Source organism: Coturnix japonica, chromosome 25 (genome assembly GCF_001577835.2).
Source record: "Coturnix japonica isolate 7356 chromosome 25, Coturnix japonica 2.1, whole genome shotgun sequence".
In the NCBI taxonomy this organism is placed as follows: domain Eukaryota; kingdom Metazoa; phylum Chordata; class Aves; order Galliformes; family Phasianidae; genus Coturnix; species Coturnix japonica.
Window position 1 is genome coordinate 2,026,688 of NC_029540.1, and position 19,909 is coordinate 2,046,596.

The window sequence follows — 19,909 nt, forward strand, 5'->3', positions numbered from 1 at the left end:
GGTCCCCCTTTGTCTCCCACTTTGGGGTCCCCCCTTGTCCCCATTTGGGGGGTCCCCAATTGTCCCCTACTTTGGGGTTCCTCCTCATTCCCATCCATGGAGACCCCCTGTCCCCCTCCGTGGGGCTGGGGAAAGGAGCCCCGATCTCCCGGTACCTCCATGGGGTGCAGCCCCCAGCCCCAATAAGCCCCGCAGGGGATGCGGGGGGGAGGAGGGGGCTCCGCCTCCCGGTTCCGGCGCTGCGATCGATTCCGCCGTTCCCTGCAGCCCCGCTCCGCCCCCCCGCGGCCTTTCCCGGTACGGAGGGGCGAGAAGGTCCGGTGTAAAAGGGGGGGCCTCCCGGAGGGAGGGGCGGCCAGGCCGGGCCGGGCCCTCGGTTCGGGGTAGACCGCAGGGCCGGGGTCTCCTTTCGGGGTAGGCCGCAGGGCCGGGTCTCGGTTCGGGATAGGCCGCAGGGCCGGGGTCCCGGTTCGTGATAGGCCGCAGGGCCGGGGTTCCGGTTTGGGATAGGCCGCAGGGCCGGGGTCTCCTTTCGGGGTAGGCCGCAGAGCTAGGCCGGGGTCTCGGTTCGAGGTAGGCCGCAGGGCCGGGTCTCGGTTTGGGATAGGCCGCAGGGCCGGGATCCCGGTTCGGGGTAGGCCGCAGGGCCGGGGTCTCGGTTTGGGATAGGCCGCAGGGCCGGGGTCCCGGTTCGGGGTAGGCCGCAGGGCCGAGGTCCCGGTTCGGGGTAGGCCGCAGGGCCGGGCCTGCTGAGTGCGGCCTACGGCGAGGGCGGGCCGGGAAGTGTGGGGGGGCGGGCAGCCGAGGGAGCCTGGGAGGGGCCGGGGGTGTTGGGGGAGGGATGGCCAGGGAGCTTTGGGTGTTGGGGCCTGGCCTGGGTTGGGAATGGTGGGGGGCTTCAAAGGTCCGGGGCAGGAGGCCTGGGTGGGTTTGTGGGGGTCTGGTTGGGGCTTGGGGGTCTGGGCTGGGGTGGTACTGGGGGGGTCTCAGGAAGCCTAGGCCAAGGGGGGGGATCCTGAGGGTTGTGGGGAGGGGTCTTAAGGAGAGCATGGAGTGGGGGGCCTGGGCTGGGATGTTGCGGTCTGGAGGTGGGTACAGCATAGGGGTCCTGAGCCTGCGGTGCTGGGGGGTCCCATAGGTGTGGGGTATGGCACAGCACCATCCCACATCCCCATTGGACCCCACAGGCGATGGTGGAGCCCCCCAACTTCTCATGGGTGGCAGAGGGGCGGCTGGCGGGGCTGGCCATGCCACGAGAACCGGGTCATTACCGCTTCCTGCTGGGCCAGGGCGTGAGGCACCTGGTGTCACTGTCTGAAAGGGCCCCCCCGCATCATGGCTGCTGCCCCACGCTGCAGCTCCATCGCTTCCGTGTGCCTGACTTCACCCCACCGACACCCGCACAGATCCAGAGCTTCCTGCAGCTGGTGGAGGAGGCCAATGGACGTGGGGAGGTACGAGCTGGGGGGGGTCCCAGAGGGGGACAACAAGGGGGGGTGGCAGAGGAGGTGGCACCGGGATAAGGGGGGTGATGTTGGAGTGCTTGGTGGGTGTCAGCAAGGTGGCACTAAGGTGGAGGTGGCACTGAGATGCCAAGGGGGTGATGGTGCCAGAGCTGCCAGGATGGGATACGTGATTCCATGGTGGGTGACACCATGAGCAGGGTGTCACCAGTGATGATGGAGGGGGGTGTCACCAGTGATGAAGGAGGGGGGTGACACCGGTATGGAGTGGGTGATGTCAGGGTAGGTGACAGCAGGATGGAGGTCACAACCAGAGGGAGGTGATGCCCTTGTCCCTTGTCACTGTGCAGGCGGTGGCTGTGCACTGTATGCTGGGGCACGGCCGGACGGGCACCATGTTGGCCTGCTACCTGGTGAAGACAAAGAAGATGAGCGGCAGCGACGCCATCAAGGAGATCCGCAGGCTGAGGCCGGGCTCCATTGAGACACGGGAACAGGAACAAGCTGTCATGGAGTTCTACCAGCACTTCAGGTATGTGCAGCCCCCTGGGGGGGGGGTCTCTATGCCATGAAGACCATGGCAGGCACATCTACAGGGCCCAACTGAGATATGGATCTGCCTCATTGTAGTGCTGGAGAGGACAGCAAGGAGGTGTGAGCAAACATGAGCATCTCTACAAGCAGCACGTGCTGGATGGAGGGGAGATGCTCCCTGAGAAGCTTTGCGCATCCTGCTTGGTGCCACCATCTGTCTTGTCCCCATTAAAGGACTTCTTGTTGCTCCTCTCCACTTCTGTTTGTGGAACTAAAGGGTCACCAGAGACCCCCCCACCTTCACCGTGTCCCACCATTGCACCACGTTGACTTGCTGCCATCCCCGAGCTGCACTCCTCAGCCTTCATCCCAATCATCACCGCTTGGAACCCATCAATAGCACCCGAAAATCAGGGATCCCATATCACAAGGCTCTGAATTTCAGCCTGCCATCCTCAGAGCTGATCAACTGCCAATGCACTGACGCAACATGGAGGGTGAGAGCAATGTCAGCTCCCCAGGGCCGTCCCGGGACGTGGATGCTTAAAGTGAAGCTTAGATGGAATTTAGGCATCTCCGTTCCAAAAATCCAATCCTGAAAATCTCTTCTCAGCTCTTCCTAACCTTGGTGGCATTTAAATCCTAAGTGGCACGAAGCGTCACCGTCCCCATTGCCGGGTGTATGGCACAGTGCCGGAGCATGCGGTGCTCACCAGGTACCAGCTCATCACCTCCACCATGGGCTGGAGGACCCTCAGCTCCATCCACACACCTCCATATCTCCAAATAGGATGGTGAAAACCCCAAATGCCATCATCTGCCACCAGAAATGCCCCACCATGGCGGTGACATGCAGTTGGTTGGGGTCAGAGCTGGCAGGGATGGGATGGAGGAGGTGGTGGTGGGAATGAGGAGACCCCAAAGTGGGCGCAGAGCAGCATTTAATGGGGTCATCAGCCCTACTTGGGGACTTGGAGATGTGGTTTCCCCTATGGGTGCCATCATGGCTCTGAGGGAACCATGAAGCCATATGGGGACAAAAGGGGATTGTCACGTGCCGGCACCCAATACAGGTCATGGGTGGCCAGGGTGGGGGTAGATGCCCCATGTTGAGGGTGTGGGGACATAGAAGGGGTCGGGGCCAGTGCAGAACGGTCCTAAGCCCACGGAGTCGCAGCTCTCACATGGGGCTGGGAGATGCAGAAAAGCAGCTTAACAGCAGAATTATTTCCTTTAACTCCTCTTACTTTAGCTCTGTCCTTAATAGTCTCCCATGCTCCGGGGGCCGGGCCAGGCCGAACTGAAGGGGAGGGGGACAGCGAGACCCCCACCTTGAGGAGGGGACAAGGATGGGGGCTTGGCCTCAGCATCCCCACTGCAGTGCTATGGGGATGGGCCATGCTGTGCCCCCAACCTGGCATGGACCCATTGGGGCCTGGTGGCATCTTAGGGTCAGGAGTGGGGGATGTCCCCTCCCTGTTCCCCCCCAGCATCAGAGCCCCCAGGCTGGCTGACAGCCCAGCTCCGGCTCAACGCTGTGGGATGGGGACAGGGCTCTGGTGGCTGTACCCTCAATGGGGACACAGCTTGGGATTAAAGGGGTGATGGACGGGGTGGGAGAAGGCAGCCAGAGAGCAGCGGGGGGGGCGTGGGGGGGCATGTGTGTGGGTGGTACATGGCGTGGCATGGGATGGGATGGGATGGGATGGAATAGAATGGGAATTGGGATGGGATGGGAATTGGATGGGATGGGATGGGATGGGATGGGATGGGAGAGCCATGGCATGGGATGGAATGGGATGGGATGGGATGGGATGGGATGGTGTGGTGTGGTATGGTATGGTATGGTATGGTATGGTATGGTATGGTATGGTATGGTATGGTATGGTATGGTATGGAACAGCCATAGCATGGGATGGAATTGCACGTCATGGCATGGGATGGGATGGGACAGCCATAGCATGGCATGGCATGGGATGGGATGGGATGGGATGGGATGGGATGGGATGGGATGGGATGGGATGGGATGGGATGGAACGCCATGGCATGGGATGGAATAGCACTGTATGGGATGGAATAGCATTGTATGGGATGGAACAGCATGGTATGGGATGGAATGGAATGGCATGGCATGGCATGGCATGGGATAGTAAGGTACAGTATGGCATAGTATGGCATGGCATGGCATGGCATGGCATGGGATGGGATGGGATGGGATGGGATGGGATGGGATGGGATGGGATGAAACAGCTATGGCATGGGACGGAATGGCATGGGATGGAATAGCATGGCATGGGATGGAATAGCATGCGATGGGATGGAATAGGATGGGATGGGATGGAATAGCATGGCATGGGATGGAATGGCATGGTGTGGGATGGGACAGCCATGGCGTGGGATAGAATGGCATGGAATGGGATGGAGTAGCATGGGATGGGATGGAATAGGATGGGATGGAATAGCATTGTATGGGATGAGATGGGACGTCATGGAATGGCATGGAATGGGATAGCATGGTATGGGATGGAATGGGATGGGATGAGATAGAACAGCCATGACATGGGATGGAATGGGATGGGATGGAATAGCATGGCATGGGATGGCATGGGCTGGCTTGCAGTCACAAAGCCATGGGATGTCCCCCCTTGGAAGGGGATCTTTGAGCCCAACTCCTGGCTCTGCTTGTCTGGCAGGCTTAGGATGGCACAACATGGCATGGGATGGGATGGGATGGGATGGGATGGGATGGGATGGGATGGGATGGGATGGGATGGAACAGCCATGACATTGGATGGAACAGCCATGGGGTGGGATGCAATAGCATGGTATGGGATGGAATAGCATGGTATGGGATGGAATAGCATGGTATGGGATGGAATAGCATGGTATGGGATGGAGTGGCATGGCATGGGATGGAATGGTATGGGATGGAATAGCATGGCATGGCATGGGATGGAATGGTATGGGATGGAATAGCGTGGCATGGGATGGAATGGCATGGTATGGGATGGAATGGCATGGTATGGGATGGAACAGCCATAGCATGGGATGGAATGGCATGGCATGGGATGGTATGGCATGGGCTGGCTTGTAGTCATAAAGCCATAGGATGTCCCCACTTGGAAGTGGATCTTTAAGCCCAACTCCTGGCTCTGCTTGCCCGGCAGGCTTAGGATAGCACAACATGGCACAGGATGGGATGGCCTGGCCCTGCATGCCATAGACCCCACACCCCCTGTCCCCCCTATACCTTTAACCCCCCCATCCCTCCCCATCCTACGCCTCCATCACCCCGATGCTCCCCTCTCCCCTCCCCCTCCCCACCATTGGCTGCCAGCAAGCTTCAGTTACTAAGGCAACAACCAATCAGAAGCGCCGCAGCGAGGAGGGGGCGTGTCTTATCCAGGCCCCTCCCCCCGCGGTGGCTGTGGCGGCGCGGTCGGTTCGGTCCCGGTTCGGGAGATGAAGAACCGACACCTGCCCCCGGTTCGGGGCCTCGGGGAGCCGGTGGGATCCCTGCTGAGCTCCGCCGGTGGGACCCGGTAACGGGAGCGAGGCTGCGGGACGGGGAGGATCTGTGCTATGCGGTGGTGGCTCCGCGCGGCCTTCCTCAGCCTGCTCGCTGGCACCGACGGTACCTCACGGCGGGACCGGGGGGGTTCGGCTCCGAGTTCGGCTCCGGGTTCGGCCCCCGCGTTCGGTTCCGGGTTCGGCCCCGTTCGGCTCCGGGTTCGGTTCTGCGTTAAGCCTCGGGTTCGGCCCCCGCGTTCGGCCCCGTTCGGCTCCGGGTTCGGCTCCATTCGGCCCCGGGTTCGGCCCCGTTCGGCCCCGAGTTCGGCCCCATTCGGCCCTGTTCGGGCCCCGCGTTCGGCTCCGGGTTCGGCTCCGTTCGGCCCCGTTCGGCCCCGCGTTCGGCCTCGGGTTCGGTCCCGTTCGGCTCCGAGTTCGGCCCCGTTCGGTCCCTTTCGGCCCCGGGTACGGCTCTGAGTTCGGCCCCTTTTGGCCCCAGGGTTCGGCCCCGTTCGGCTCCGAGTTCGGCTCCGAGTTCGGCCCCCATCCGGCCCCGCGTTCGGCCCCTTTTGGCCCCAGGGTTCGGCCCCGTTCGGCTCTGAGTTCGGCCCCGGGTTCGGCCCCGTTTGGGCCCCGGGTTCGCCTCTTTCGGCCCCCGGGTTCGGTCCCCGTTCGTCCCGGTTCGGCCCCGGTCCCACAGCTGGTCCCGTCCCGGTGCAGGCAGCGGGCAGAGCGGGGCCGTGGTTGGCCGCGTCGGGGACAGCGCCGTGTTGGGCTGCGACCTGTTGGGCTCCCAGCCGGGCCGGCCGCCGCTCTACGTGATCGAGTGGGTGCGAGTCGGCTTCGTCCTCCCCATCTTCATCAAGTTCGGCCTCTATTCACCACGCGTGGACCCCGAGTACATCGGTGAGGGGCTCAAAGGGGGCACTGGGGGCTGGGGGGGTTCAGTGGGTCTCTATGGGGTGGTGGGGGCCCATATGGGTTAAGGCCCCTGAGCTCAGCCCCTTATGGCTCGTGGTCCCATTGAAGTTCTGCAGCATTGACTTCCATCATTCACTGCCCCATAAGATGCTCAATTCTGTCCCCACTGGGTCCTTGTGAGCAGCCCTATAATTGTGGGCCCCATAAAGACCCCAAACCCCCCAGGTTATGTCCCCTATGGGTCACTGTGGAGAGCCCAGAGCTCATAGTCTCCATCCTCTGTGGGTCACAGTCCCCTTGAAGGCCCTGACACACATTGCTCTGACCCATATGGGTTACAGCCCCCATAAAGACCTGTCCCCTATGGGTCACCGACCCTATAAAGGCCCTGAGCCCTTGGGATCTGTCCCCAGTGGGTCCCAGTTCCCCCCTATGGGTCACAGTCCCTATAAAGGCCCTGAGCCCTTGGGATCTGTCCCCAGTGGGTCCCAGTTCCCCCCTATGGGTCACAGTCCCCATGAACACCTGATCCCCATATGTGTGGGTCCCCTGACCTCTGTCTGCTGTGTGTTGTGATCCCCATGGAGGGTTATGGACCCCTTGATGGTCTCCCCCAAAGCCTTTGAGTGTTGTCCCCATTGGGACCCTATGGGTCACGGTCCCTATAAAGCCCTATCCTCTGTTCCTTATGGGTCACATTCCCCATAGCCTATGGTTCTCCAATGGGTCACAGCCCCTATGAGATGAGCCCCTTTGTCCCCTATGGGTCACAGTCCCCCCCATAGACCCCACTGCCCTGCGTGGCCCCGAGGTTGTTTGTGGGGCAGGGATTTGGCCCTTCAGCAGCTCAGCCGTGGCGTGGGAGGGCCGATCCCATATGATGGTGACCAGGAAACCCCCCCCCCCCCCCCCCTTCCAGGTGACAGTAACCCCATAGTGACAACACACCTGGTGACACCAAACCCTGCTCTCCGTGGGGCCCCATAGCTCCGGTTACCTGCAGGGCTCAGGTTTCCCTATGGGCAGGCAGCAGATGGAGCTTGGCTTTGTCCCTTGTGGTCCCTATAGTGTCACCGACACCCCAGGGTTGATAATGGGGGTGAATGAATTGGGGTGGGGGGGCACCAAACTCAGCCTGGCAGCCTTGACCCCAAACAGCTCCAGTGTCACCTGTGGAGCCCCTAATGTCACCTGGTGCCGCTTTAGGGACACGAGTGGGCTGCAGCCATCGCCACCAAAGTATTTAAGGGGGGGGAATGGGGTCATTCATCCCCACCTGCCGCTGTGCCCCCTGGTTGGGGGGTGGGTGGGGGGGTGCTGGCCCCCATCGTGGTCCCTGCATCCCCCCCATGGCGGTGGCTGCTTGTCCCCTTTGTGTCCCTTTGAATGGCGGTTGCCAGGGGATTTCGGTGGGGAGGGCAGCGGTTGTTTTGTTATCGGTGGGGGGAGGAGGAGCAGCAGTTGGGGCCGGCGTTGGGGGGGGATTAGGGGCGTCCCCTGAGCTCTGAGCCGCGCCAAAGGGACCTTTGTTCGGAGCCCGCTGTTCCCAGAGCCCGGCTGTGGGGCTGCCCCACACATCCCAGCGGTGCCGTGCCCTCATTCCCATCCCTCCCACGGTCCCCATCACCTCCTGGGAAAGGCAAATATGGGAGAGGCTGGAGGGAAACCAAAGCTGCACGTGGTTTGAAACTGCATTCCCTAAACCGCCCGACCCGGTCCTGCTTCTTCATCATCATCATCATCATCCTCACCGGGCACGTCTGGCTGGTGCAGCACCCACATGGGAACATTAGGGACACACAATGGGGACCCTGGGGGCACAAGACACCCCCAATGGTAAAACTCAATGGGAGCCACCTGCTGGCGTGCTGCTCTGCCCTCTCACCCCACTGCTGCCCCATAGATGATGGCACATATGGGGCAGAGCAATGGGGTTTGGGGGTTCTGTGGTGCCGGCTGCACCCCGGCATCGCTGAGCCAATATTGCAGTGCATGTCTGAGCCGATTACGGCTCTGATAATAGCGCAGGGGGATTAGGGGGCTGTGCTGGTTCTGCTTCTCCTCCTTCTCCTCCTCCTCATCCAAAGGGATGGCATGGGGTGAGCACCCCAATGCAAAGGGCTGGCTCCCACCCATGGCTCAGTGGTGTTTGATGCCATGGGGTGCTGCTCGGGGGTCTCCAGACCCCACAACATGGCAGGGATGAGGAGTGCGGGGGTGGGCCGAGGCTTAACAGGGCTCCGAGGGTGAGCAGCTCTGATAGGGGGGGTCAGGAGGGGGGGGACACACAGGGTTGTCCCCAAGCAATGCCGTGAGCTCGTCATCCCGCAGGTCGCGTGCGGATTGAGGAGGGAGCATCGCTGCGCATCGACCTGCTGCGCGCTGAGGATCAGGGCTGGTACGAGTGCAGGGTGCTCTTCCTCGACCGCCCCAGCGCTGATGCTGACTTCCAGAACGGGACCTGGATTCACCTCACTGTTAACGGTAGGGATGGGCCGGAGGGGTCCAGGTGCTGACATGATGCTGGTGGTCCACCCTGTGGTGGCGTCGTGAATCTCGTTGTCACCCTGTTCCCCATGTCTGGGGTGGGCGCTTGTTGTGGTCCTCTCTTTGTGCTGCCATGGGGTGGATTCTACTGCCCCCTATTGCCCCTCTTGCAGGATGGAGATGGTGGTGGGGATGGTGGAGAGGAGGATGGAGATGGTGGTGGGGATGAGGATGGAGATGGTGGTGGAGATGAGGATGGAGATGAGGATGGAGATGGTGGTGGGGATGAAGGTGGAGATGAGGATGGAGATGGTGGTGGGGATGGTGGTGGGGATGAGAATGGAGATGGTGGTGGGGAGGAGGATGGAGATGGTGCTGGGGATGAGGATGGAGATGGTGCTGGGGATGAGGATGGAGATGGTGGTGGGGAGGAGGATGGAGATGAGGATGGAGATGGTGGAGATGGTGGTGGGGATGAGGATGGAGATGGTGGTGGAGAGGAGGATGGAGATGAGGATGGAGATGGTGGTGGGGATGAAGATGGAGATGAGGATGGAGATGGTGGTGGGGAGGAGGATGGAGATGGGAAGGGGATGGGACAATCACCACCCATTGCAGGACGGGATCCCACCCCAGACCCCTCGCTCTCAGGGCTGGGGCTAAATCCTCTCTTTCCTGTGTTTCTCTTCCCAGCACCCCCAACCTTCCTGGTGACCCCCCCTGCGTTTGTGGAGGTGCGGGACCGCGACGCGCTGAGCCTCACCTGCACGGCTGTGGGCAACCCACAGCCCATCATCAGCTGGAAGAGGAGCGACCTGGCCCTGCAGAGCGGGGACACGGTGCAGGTGAGTGAGCTCAGTGTGACACCAGCAGGGGGGGGACCCATCCCATATTGTCCCTATTGGTGACCTATTGCAGGTGAGGAACGGGACGCTGAGCATCGCCGCGGTGGAGCGCGCCAGTGCAGGCACCTACACGTGCCATGCGTCCAGCAAGGAGGGCACCATCACCCACACCACCCGTGTGCTGGTGCAGGGTGAGACCAGGACCACCTCGGGGTGGGGAGGGGGTCCCATCCTCATTGGTCTTAGCCCTCATGGTCCACTTTGCTTCATAGGGCCGCCCGTCATCGTGGTGCCACCGCAGAACATCACTGTTAACATCTCCCAAGATGCCTTCCTGGCCTGCCAGGCTGAGGCCTACCCAGGAAACCTCACCTACACCTGGTTCCAGGGCAGCAGCAACGTGTTCCACCTCAGGTACCGGGGATGGCACTGCTGTGGCTGTGGGTTCATGGTGGATGGAGGCAATGGGACTTTGCCCACAGCAGGAACAAATCCGGGCACCTTTGGCTGTGATGGGAGTGTGATGAAGGGCTTCCTCCATCCTTGCTGTGCCCTTTTCCACCCCCTCGTCTCCTCACAGTCACCTCCAGGCACGGGTGCGCATCCTGGTGGATGGGAGCCTCCTGCTCCAGCGAACCATCCCAGATGATGCGGGCAAATACACCTGCATCGCCAGCAACGGGCTGTGGAAGCCGCCTTCAGCCTCAGCCTTCATCACAGTGCTATGTAAGAGCCTTGGGGTTCCCTATGGGGTCACTGTGGGGTCCCTGGCACCTTCCTATCACCCGTCTCGTCCCCACAGACCCAGCACAGGTGACCACCATGCTCCCAGAGACCCACCTGCCCAAGGGGATGCGAGGCATCATCCGCTGCCCCACCAGAGCCAACCCCCCTCTGCTCTCTGTCAGCTGGACACGGGACGGGCACCCACTGGAGCTGGGCAAGGTAGGGCTGCGTGTGCCCACCCCACAGCATCCCAGTGCCCCCTTGGCTTCATCCTCCTTCCCTCCTCCCAGTTCCCAGGGTGGTCCACGAGACCTGATGGCTCCATCGTCATCGCCACGGGGAATGATGATGCTCTGGGGGTTTACACCTGCACCCCATACAACAGCTACGGCACCGCCGGCGCATCCCGACCCACTCGTGTCCTGCTCAAGGTGAGGGTGAGGAGTGGGGATGTCACCACAGCCCCATCCTACTGTGTGCTGTCACCATCCCCAGCACCACGTGTGGCTCTTCCAGGACCCCCCCAGCTTCACGGTGCGTCCCAAGGAGGAATACTTCCAAGAGGTGGGCAGGGAGCTGGTGATCCCTTGCATGGCCCATGGGGACCCCCCACCCACTGTCACCTGGGGGAAGGTAAGGGAGCCCACCTGGGGGGTCAAAGTGGGTTTTGTCCTCCTTGGGATGAGGGTGGGGATGAAGGTGATGGGGCTGGGGGGGGTCAGGGATGGTGGGGATGGGGTTGATGGGTGTGGGGGGATGGGGATGGAGATGGGGTGAGGATAGAGGTGGGATAATGAAGGAGAGATGGAGATGGTGGTGGGGATGGGGATGGAGATGGTGATGGGGAGGAGGATGGAGATGGTGCAGATGGTGGGGAGGAGGATGGAGATGGTGATGGGGATGAGGATGGAGAAGGTGGTGGAGATGGTGATGGGGAGGAGGATGGAGATGATGGTGGAGATGATGGGGAGGAGGATGGAGATGGTGATGGGGAGGAGGGTGGAGATGGTGGTGGAGATGGGAAGGGGATGGTACAGTCACCACCATCAGCGTGTCCCTGCCATGCAGGTGGGCAGTGCAGGGCAGATTGGTGCCCAGGTGGATGGGAACAGCAGCCTCATCTTTCACCCACTCATCAAGGAGCAGCATGGGGTGTGGGAGTGCACAGCCACCAACGCAGTGGCCAGTGTCAGCACTGCCACCACCGTCCACGTGCTGGGTGAGTGGGACAGGCATCATCTGCAGGTGGGGCAGGATGGATGTGCTTTGGTGATCCAACCTACGTGGTCTCTCTGCCTTCATCCCCAGGAACCAGCCCTCACGCCGTCACCAACGTCTCCGTGCTCCCGCTCCTGTTGGCAGCCAACATCTCCTGGGAGCCAGGCTTTGATGGAGGCTACTTCCAAAGGTTCAGCGTCTGGTACACACCGCTGTGAGTCCCCCTCTGATGGCACCAACTGTCCCTTCCCATCCCTCAGCCGTGGCTCAGGGCTCTGTGTCCCCATAGGGTGAAGCACCCACCTCGTGCCCACCACGACTGGGTGTCGCTGGCGGTGCCGCCGGGGGCTCAGCACCTCTTGGTGGAGAACCTGCAGCCAGACACGAGCTATCAGTTCAGCGTGCTGGCTCAGAACAAGCTGGGCAGTGGTCCCTTCAGCCAGATCGTCACCTCCGTGCCCAGGGGTGAGAGCAGAGCACACAACACCCCCCAAATATCCCCTAAAAGATGGCAAGCCCCCTATTTCCACCCCATTCTTACCCACCCAGGCTTCCCAGTGACCACAGTGCCTCCAGAGCCGCCGGCTGTCACCGTGCACATCCTGCTGTCCCCACCACAGGCTCTGAGTGCCAACCAGACGGCGCGGGGGGTCCTGCTTCGTTGGCAGCCCCCGGTGCAGCTCTCGGTGCCGCTGAGCGGTTACGCCTTGGAGCTGCGGCAGGACCGGGGCGGCTGGGAGGTGCTGGAGCGCTCCATCCCCAGCACAGAGAGCCAGGTGCTGGTGCCGGGGCTCATCAAGGTGAGGGTCTGCGTGGTGGTGGGTTGGGGGGGGGGTCTCGCCAAGGAGGGGCTGCAGTAAATAAGGGGTGATGGTGCTCTTTCTGTCCCCATAGGACGCCTTCTATGAGTTCCGCCTGGTGGCCTTTGCTGGCAGCTACATCAGCGACCCCAGCAACACGGTGAACGTCTCCACGGCAGGTGAGGGCTACAGCCACCCCCTGCCCCCCAACCAGGGGGCAGAAATAAAGACTGATGGGATGTTTGGGGTGGGAAGAGACTTCCAAGGTCATCTAGTTACGACCGCCGTACTATAGGTAGGGACATCATTAGACCAGGTCGTTCAAAGCCCCATTCAGCCTGGCCTTGAACACCTCCAATGGAGTGGTTGGGTTGGAAAGGTCCTTACAGATCCCAGAGACATGGAACAGTTGGGTTGGAAAGGCCGTAGCAGATTGCAAAGACATGGAATGGTCAGGTTGGGTCCGAAAGGCCCTTACAGATCCCAGAGATGTGAAATAGTTGGGTTGGAAAGGTCCTTACAGATCCCAGAGACATAGAAAAGTTGGTTTGAATTGAGTTGGAGAGGTCCTAGCAGATTCCAGAGACATGGAATGGTTGGATTGGGTTGGAAAGGCCCTTACTATCCCGGAGACATGAAATAGTTGGGTTGGAAAAGTCCTTACAGATCAAAGAGACATAGAATAGTTGGGTTGGAAAGGTCCTTACAGGTCCCAGAGACATGGAATAGTTGGGTTGGGTTGGAAAGGTCCTAGCAGATCACAGAGGAATGGAACAGTTGGGCTGGAAGCATCCTTACAGATCCCAGAGACATGGAATGGTCAGGTTGGGTTGGAAAGGCCCTTAAAGATCCCAGAGATATAGAACAGTTGGGTTGGTAGGATCCTTACAGATCCCAGAGACATGGAATAATCAGATTGGGTTGGAAAGGTCCTTACAGATCACAAAGACATGGCACAGTTGCTTTGGAAAGGTCCTAACTCGCGAAATCACTCAGTTGTTCTTTATTTTTACCAACCTACGTGCCATTCCAAACAGCCAACGAGACACCAATTCCTACAAAAAGCTTTTAGCAAAGCACAAACCTCCTTAAAAGCCCTCATAGGAAGAGAGGCCGTGCTCTGTGCCCTTCATTGATTCTCCCCCTTCAAAAGGGAACGCTGCAGGGCGCATCTATGGCCCTTTGTAAGACCCATCCCCATCTCCCACCCACTGCAGGGATGGAGGTGTACCCATCCCGTACGCAGCTCCCCGAGCTGCTCCCACAGCCTGTGCTGGCCGGGGTGATCGGTGGGATCTGCTTCCTCAGCGTGGCCATCATCTTCAGCACCACGGCCGCCTGCATCATGAACCGGCGCCGGGCCGCCCGCGTCCAGAAGAGACGCCAAGGTAATGAATTGGGTGTGAGGAAGGGGATAGGAAAGAGAATGGAGGGGGGGTCCTTGGCTTTGTGTGCATGACCTTGTGTCATCTCATCTCTATGTGTGATCCCCCCCCGTTGTGTTCTCATGGCCTTCCAGATCCACCGCTTGTCTTCTCCCCCAACAAGAAGCTCCCAGCTGCGCAGTAAGTCGCGCCCCACACCATTGCCCCACATCTCACTGTGCTCTTCCCCCCCCCATCGTTGCTGGGTTCGGGGCAGGGAGTTGGGCTCGGGGTGTCACCCATGGGTGCTGTGCTTTCCTCTGTGTGGGGTTTTAGCTGAAGAAAGCAGACAGAGCACAGCACCCATTGGGAATCCCTCCCAGATAACAAGGAGGCATCGGATGCATCCAAGTGCAGCGGTTCTCTTCTCCTTCCAGCCCTTCTCACACCTCTGATAGCCCACCCAGCACGGCCAAGATGAAGCTACAACCCTCCCCATGCCCCAGCCTGCGTCGGGCTCTGCTATGGGGTGAGAAGGCAGGCACCAGCCTGGGGCTGAGCATCGCGGGGGGGTCCGGTGCTGGATACACCCTCTATGAGAGCCACGTTGGAGAGCACGTCCCATTGGAGCGCATCCGCCGTGGCCCCGACGGCCGCTTCGTGGTGGAGACCACCGAGACGACCCCCCCACAGCAGGACCCCCCCTGTGCACGTAGCCAGGAGATGGAGCCCATCTGGCACAAGGAGGTGGCGTTACGCTCTCGCCCCCCCGGGAACCCCCCCTCGTCCTCCAGCCGCCGTCGGGGTCGATACTTTGGATACGGCAGCAGCAGCCCCGTGGATGAAGGCGCCGCTCTGTGCATCGTGGATGTCAGCCCTGTGGCCTCTGCCACCACTCTGCCTTACAGCCCCAGCCCCCCCAGCACCCGCTGGGACTCGTTACCCCCCCGGGGCACCCCCCCAGACTCCAACACCCCCCAACGGACCGCGTCCCCCCCACCCCAAAGCGGCATCCTGCAGTACCTCAGCCTGCCCTTCTTCAAGGAGATGTGTGTGGATGGCGACTGGCCCCCCCCCGAAGAACTATCACAGCCCCCCACACCCCCAAAACAGCAGCCTGGGATGGGGCAGGACTGCACGGACCCATGTGCCAAGCTCCCCCCGACCCCCACCCTCTTACAGCCCCCCAAGGTGCCGCTGGGTCCCGTTAAGGCCTCGCTGCCCGGCCCCCCTGTATGGTCGACCCCCCCAGAACCGACCCGCCGTGTCCCCCCCATTGATAAGACTGAAAGCAGGGAGGTGCCCCCCCCCGAGAAACTACCCCGGGGCAGCCTGACCAGCCAGAGCAGCGGCCGTGGCAGCGCATCCTTCCTGCGGCCCCCATCCCTTGCACCATCCCTGGGGGGGGCTGGACCTGGTACCCCTATGGGGGATGGGGGCAGCTGGAAGGTGGGCAATGAAACGGTCCCCAACATGGGGGGAAAAAGGTGAGGAGGGGGATGGGGACAGCAGGGGGATGGGGGTGGGAATAGGGACAAGAGGATGGGGGTGGCACTTTGGGATGGGGACATGGTGATGGTTGGGCATGGGGGCAGTGGTAAGAGTTGAGCTTGGGGACATGGGGACAATGGGGACATTTGGGTGTGGGGATGGAGGGATGCTCAGTGGCCATTGGGACACAGACATGGTGTCACTTGGGGCTGGGGGCAGTGGGATGCTCAGTGGCTGTGGGAACACAGGGGACATAGAGATGGTGTCACTTTAGGGATGGGATGGAGGCAATGGTGACACTTGGGGACAGATAACAGGGATGTTGGGGGGACACGGGTGACACTTGGGCACAGGGATGGGGACACAATGGTGGCACATGGGGGGCAATGGAGCCTCCTCCTTCCCATATATCCCCATAGGAGGGACACCTCGGTGGATGAGAGCTACGAATGGGACGCCGAGGTGACACTGACCACCGACCTGCTGGCAGCCCTGCAGCTCTATGGCAGCTCAGAGCCCCCCCGGCCCCTCCCCACCATCACCCTCCGGGACCTCGAGCATCAAAGTGAGTCCATAACAGCGGTGATAAACCCTCCCATTGGGGGATAGGGGGGGCGGGGGGGGTGTAGCTTAGCTGCCCCACTTCGGCTCTTAGTATAGAGGGGGGGGGGTCACGCTGTGCTGCTGCTCTCCCCGCAGAGCCCGGTGGTTCCAAGCCGGTGACTTCGGTGGCTGCGGAGTCGTTGGTGGCGGCGGGGGGACCCCCCCCCCAGCACGGGCGGCACAGGGAGGGGGCACAGCAACGGAGGAGGCAGCGCTCGGGAGGGGGCCGGGGGGGCTGCGGTGAGCGCTGTGAGCTGGCCACGCTGCTCTAAGAGCCCCATAGGGCTCTATGAGGATGGGGGCGTGTCCCCGTCCCCCCCCCCCAACCCTCCTCAGTGCTTTATGGGGTGGGGGGGTGACCCCCTGCAGGGTCCCCTGTGTGGGGCGGGGTGGAATAAAGAGATGTGATGATAGAGCTGGCACTGTGCTCACCCCCCCCCCAACCCCATTAACGAGGTGGGGGGGGGCACTTTAAGGGGGGGGGGGCACTTTAAGGGGGGGGGCACTTTGCAGAGAATGGGGGGGGGGCTGATTGGCTAGGGACGGTGATGGACGATAAGGGAATGAAGTGCCGGGATGGGGATGGGGTGATAATGGGGAGGGGTCGTGCGTGGTCTAGGTGATATGGGGGGGGGGCTTTGGTTCGTGTGAGGATGGAAGGGACCGCGTGGTCGAGGTGGGTAATGGGTGCCGCACTGGGGCGTGGGGGGGATAGGAGTGATAATGGGGGGGCTGTGGGGGGCATGGAGGGGGGTGTCGCTGTGATGGGATGGGGATGGGGGGTCGCTGTGATTGGATGGGTGGATGGACACCATGGCTGCGATGGCCGTGGGGATGGGGGGGGGCGTGAGGCGGTGATGGGGACTGGGGGGGTGGGGGTCACGATGGGTCGCCGTGGCCTCTGATGTGACCACAGGCTGGTGTGGGGTGTTGTGGGGTGGAGGGGGGGGCTGTGGGGTGGGGGTGCAGAGCCGCAATGTCCCCAACCCGGCCCCCCCGGGGGGGGCTGGGGGTTTCCCCATGCGGGGAGGCCCGTGGCAGCCGCCCAAGCCCTCCTCTTCCATGGGAGAGCCACCAAAACAAACAACACAACCTCGCACGAGGCACCGCGCCTCCAACCCCCCCCCCATATCACCCCCCCCCATATCACCTCCCCCATATTCACCCCTTCCTTCCTTCTCCCCCCCCCCCCCGTGTTACACGGTGTGCACGCAGTTGGGGACCCCAATATGGGGACACCCAGAGGTGCCCACGTGGCCGGTCTCCCCTGGGTTCCCCCCCCCCCCCCCAGGGGTTTCCGGGTGTGAGAAGGACAGTTAATGGGGGAGGGGGGGACTAGGGTGGGAAGTGCCCTGGTGACCCCTATAGGGGGGGTGCAATGGGGGGGGGGGTAATGGGGTCATATATGGGGTGATGGACACTGGCGTCACGGGAGGGGGTAGGGAGGAAAAAAGGGGGGGTGCACCACAGGCTATAGCGGTGATATGGGGGTCGGTTCACTACCCATGCTGCACTCAGTGATATGGTGGGGGGGTCAACACTAGTATAGGGTGATATGGGTGGGGGGTCTCAACAAGTATAGGGTGATATGGGGGGTGGGGGTCACCAACCATAGAGTGATATGGGGGTCACCAACTTAGTGGTGATAATAGAGAGGGTTATAACATGGGGGGCGTGGGAGTTGGGGGGGGGCTGGGACCCTTGGGGAACAGCACGTCTGGTAGGGGGACATGGGCGGACAGCACCCAATGGGTGACATAAGGGGGGTGATACAGAGGGGGGTGACACGGGGACACAGTGGGGACCACCACCCTCGCTACCCCCCCGACCCCCCCCCCCGGAACCCCCCGAAGCTCAGCGCTGACGTCACTCATCCCTTTGGCTCCGCCCACCGTGACGCCCTCCCGCGCTTTGACCATATAAGGGCACGCTGTGCGCAGGCCACGCCCACATCGCGCAGGCCACGCCCACCTCCGCAATAACCACGCCCCCTCCGCCCCCGCCCTGCCCGGGGCAGCGACCGGGGGGCAGCTGGGGGGGGGGAATGGGGGGGTATAGGACGGCCCTATAGAGCCGAGGGGGGGTGGGGAGGGCACAGCGACACCAAGAGTATATGGGGAGGGGGTATCGAGGGGCACAGGGTCTGTACCCTGGGGGCGAGAGGTGGTGGATGTAATGGGGGGGTAATGGATTGGGGTACCAGGGGATGGGATGGGGGGCAGATGGTATCGGAAGTGGTAGATGGGGATGGGGGGGGTGAATGGGAGGCAATGGGGATTGGGTGTCGGAATGGGGCGGTTGGAAGGATGGGGTGGGTTTGGGGATGGGGGTAAAAGGAGCGTGTGATGGGGATGGGGGGTGGGTAATGGGTGGGGGGCTGATATGGGGTGCAATGGGGAAATGGGAGGATGGAGGGGCGTGGGAAGAACGGGCATGGTGCGGCATAGAAGACCAAGCTACCAGGGAAAGCGGACCGGAAATGGGGGGATCCAAGCGACACCAAAAGTGTGATAATAATTAGAGGCGGCAGACAACTACATGGGAGTTATCGGCGGAAGGGCCACACCTGACACACAAGTGCCAGCACACGACATCTATCAATCACATCGTGCTTGGCAAAAAACCTATTCCACCGCGCCCCAGAAAGAGGAACCAGAGGAAGGAACAACCCACCACAAGGCGACCCCTCGCAAGCAGTCACCCCCCCACCCGATAAAGCACTGAGAGGGATTGTAGGTGGGGGACCGGGACACGGCGGCCCCGATGACACTCAAATAAGGAACCGAGATCGGTTGCTCTCGGTAGACCCGCAGTGCCAGCTCACAGCAGCTCCTCACGCAGCCCCCCGACGCCCTCCGAGCAGCGTGCCTCCCGTCCAGACTTGCCATCGGCGCTCGGGCGCACCCCGTCCCCGGATGCAGCCCCGTTGCTGGGGGTCCCCCGCCGGCAGCCGCACCAAACGACTCCGCCAGCCACCGAACCACACGCTTAGGAAAGACCACCTAAGTCGACTTCCTCAGAGGCCGCGACCACGAGCAAGCCAGCACCCCATGACCCCCCCCCTCGATACTAGAGCCGCAAACCTGAAGAGCAAGCTAAGCTGACAACCCCATCTCCAGAACCCCCCCTCAACTCCACCCCAGACAGGAGATTAATACTTCACCCTGTTATTCGACTCCCTATGATGCGCCTCCCAGACGGCTCCACCCTGCTCACAGGTCGACAAGGGGTTCTCGCGAGGAGAGGGCACCAGCAGGGGAACTCTGACGCTGACCCATAAGAGCTCGCAAGAGAGCTGCCTCCAAGCACACGAGCTCCGGTGGTCTCAAGTGTCACGCTCCCAGGCTCCTTCGTAGCCTCTCTCGCACACGCAGTGGCAATCCCCTGATGGGATATATGGGAAGCGGAGGCTACCAGACTTACCCCCCCTCATGTGCCACGTCCCATCGTGTTCGCATTGCCCCTGTGCCCTAAGTGTGCCCCCGAACTCCCCACGGATACCCAACATCCCTTTATCTGTCCCCAAGTGTCCCATTGGCCTCCAATCCCCCCTAAAGTGCACACCATCTCTATGTCCCCTGATGTTTCCCACAGCCCACTGAGCATCCCACTGCCCCCAGCCCAAGTGGACACCCATGTCGTGTCCACATGGCCAGCTGAGGCATTCCCTCATTCCCCACACCCAAATGTCCCATTGTCCCCATGTCCCAAGCTCACTCCTTACCACTGCCCCCATTGCCCAACCATCACCATGTCCCATGCCCACATTAAGTGCACTTCGCCCCCAATCCTCTTGTCACCATAATTCACGCACCCGACAAAAATCCCCCAGTCCGTTGTTCACCCACCTACCACCTCACGGCGGGAGGACAAGCCTCACCATCCTTTACCCCCCAAAACCATGGTTGGGAACGACGCAGCCCGTTGCATTGACCACGACCCATATT

At 61.5% G+C, this 19,909-nt stretch overlaps 2 protein-coding genes across 9 annotated transcripts in view; both read left to right on the plus strand.

Moving 5' to 3' along the window:
- Nucleotides 1-47: 47 nt before the first annotated feature.
- Nucleotides 48-2,609, plus strand: DUSP23 (dual specificity phosphatase 23). Of its 4 annotated transcripts, none has more exons than XM_015884606.2 (4): nt 48-315; nt 1,188-1,454; nt 1,814-1,995; nt 2,094-2,609. In XM_015884606.2, exons 1-4 carry the CDS (start codon nt 199-201, stop codon nt 2,119-2,121), a joined length of 594 nt encoding a protein of 197 aa, XP_015740092.1. In that variant the 5' UTR covers nt 48-198; the 3' UTR covers nt 2,122-2,609. The 4 variants fall into 4 exon arrangements, with proteins under 4 accessions (XP_015740092.1, XP_015740093.1, XP_015740095.1 ...); XM_015884607.2 differs by having other exon boundaries at nt 50-297; XM_015884609.2 differs by lacking the exon at nt 48-315 and adding an exon at nt 330-414.
- The window catches only part of LOC107324531 (transgelin-2), a 22,864-nt gene continuing 5,335 nt past the window's right edge, over nt 2,381-19,909 (plus strand). Inside the window, exons 1-20 of one of the 5 annotated variants that reach the window (XM_032449209.1) lie at nt 2,381-2,494; nt 2,611-2,713; nt 8,760-8,912; nt 9,609-9,760; nt 9,834-9,951; nt 10,033-10,174; nt 10,341-10,486; nt 10,563-10,705; nt 10,777-10,917; nt 11,003-11,119; nt 11,555-11,705; nt 11,795-11,918; nt 11,994-12,169; nt 12,254-12,504; nt 12,599-12,683; nt 13,722-13,892; nt 14,024-14,069; nt 14,306-15,355; nt 15,779-15,924; nt 16,059-16,375. In XM_032449209.1, the coding sequence (XP_032305100.1) occupies nt 2,680-2,713; nt 8,760-8,912; nt 9,609-9,760; nt 9,834-9,951; nt 10,033-10,174; nt 10,341-10,486; nt 10,563-10,705; nt 10,777-10,917; nt 11,003-11,119; nt 11,555-11,705; nt 11,795-11,918; nt 11,994-12,169; nt 12,254-12,504; nt 12,599-12,683; nt 13,722-13,892; nt 14,024-14,069; nt 14,306-15,355; nt 15,779-15,924; nt 16,059-16,234 (3,522 nt within the window). In that variant the 5' untranslated portion in view covers nt 2,381-2,494; nt 2,611-2,679 and the 3' untranslated portion in view covers nt 16,235-16,375. Of the gene's footprint in view, nt 2,495-2,610; nt 2,714-5,270; nt 5,632-6,227; nt 6,414-8,759; nt 8,913-9,608; nt 9,761-9,833; nt 9,952-10,032; nt 10,175-10,340; nt 10,487-10,562; nt 10,706-10,776; nt 10,918-11,002; nt 11,120-11,554; nt 11,706-11,794; nt 11,919-11,993; nt 12,170-12,253; nt 12,505-12,598; nt 12,684-13,721; nt 13,893-14,023; nt 14,070-14,305; nt 15,356-15,778; nt 15,925-16,058; nt 16,376-19,909 lie in introns of those variants that run through there. The other 4 variants (XM_032449208.1, XM_015884632.2, XM_032449210.1 and 1 more) reach the window with 4 other exon arrangements.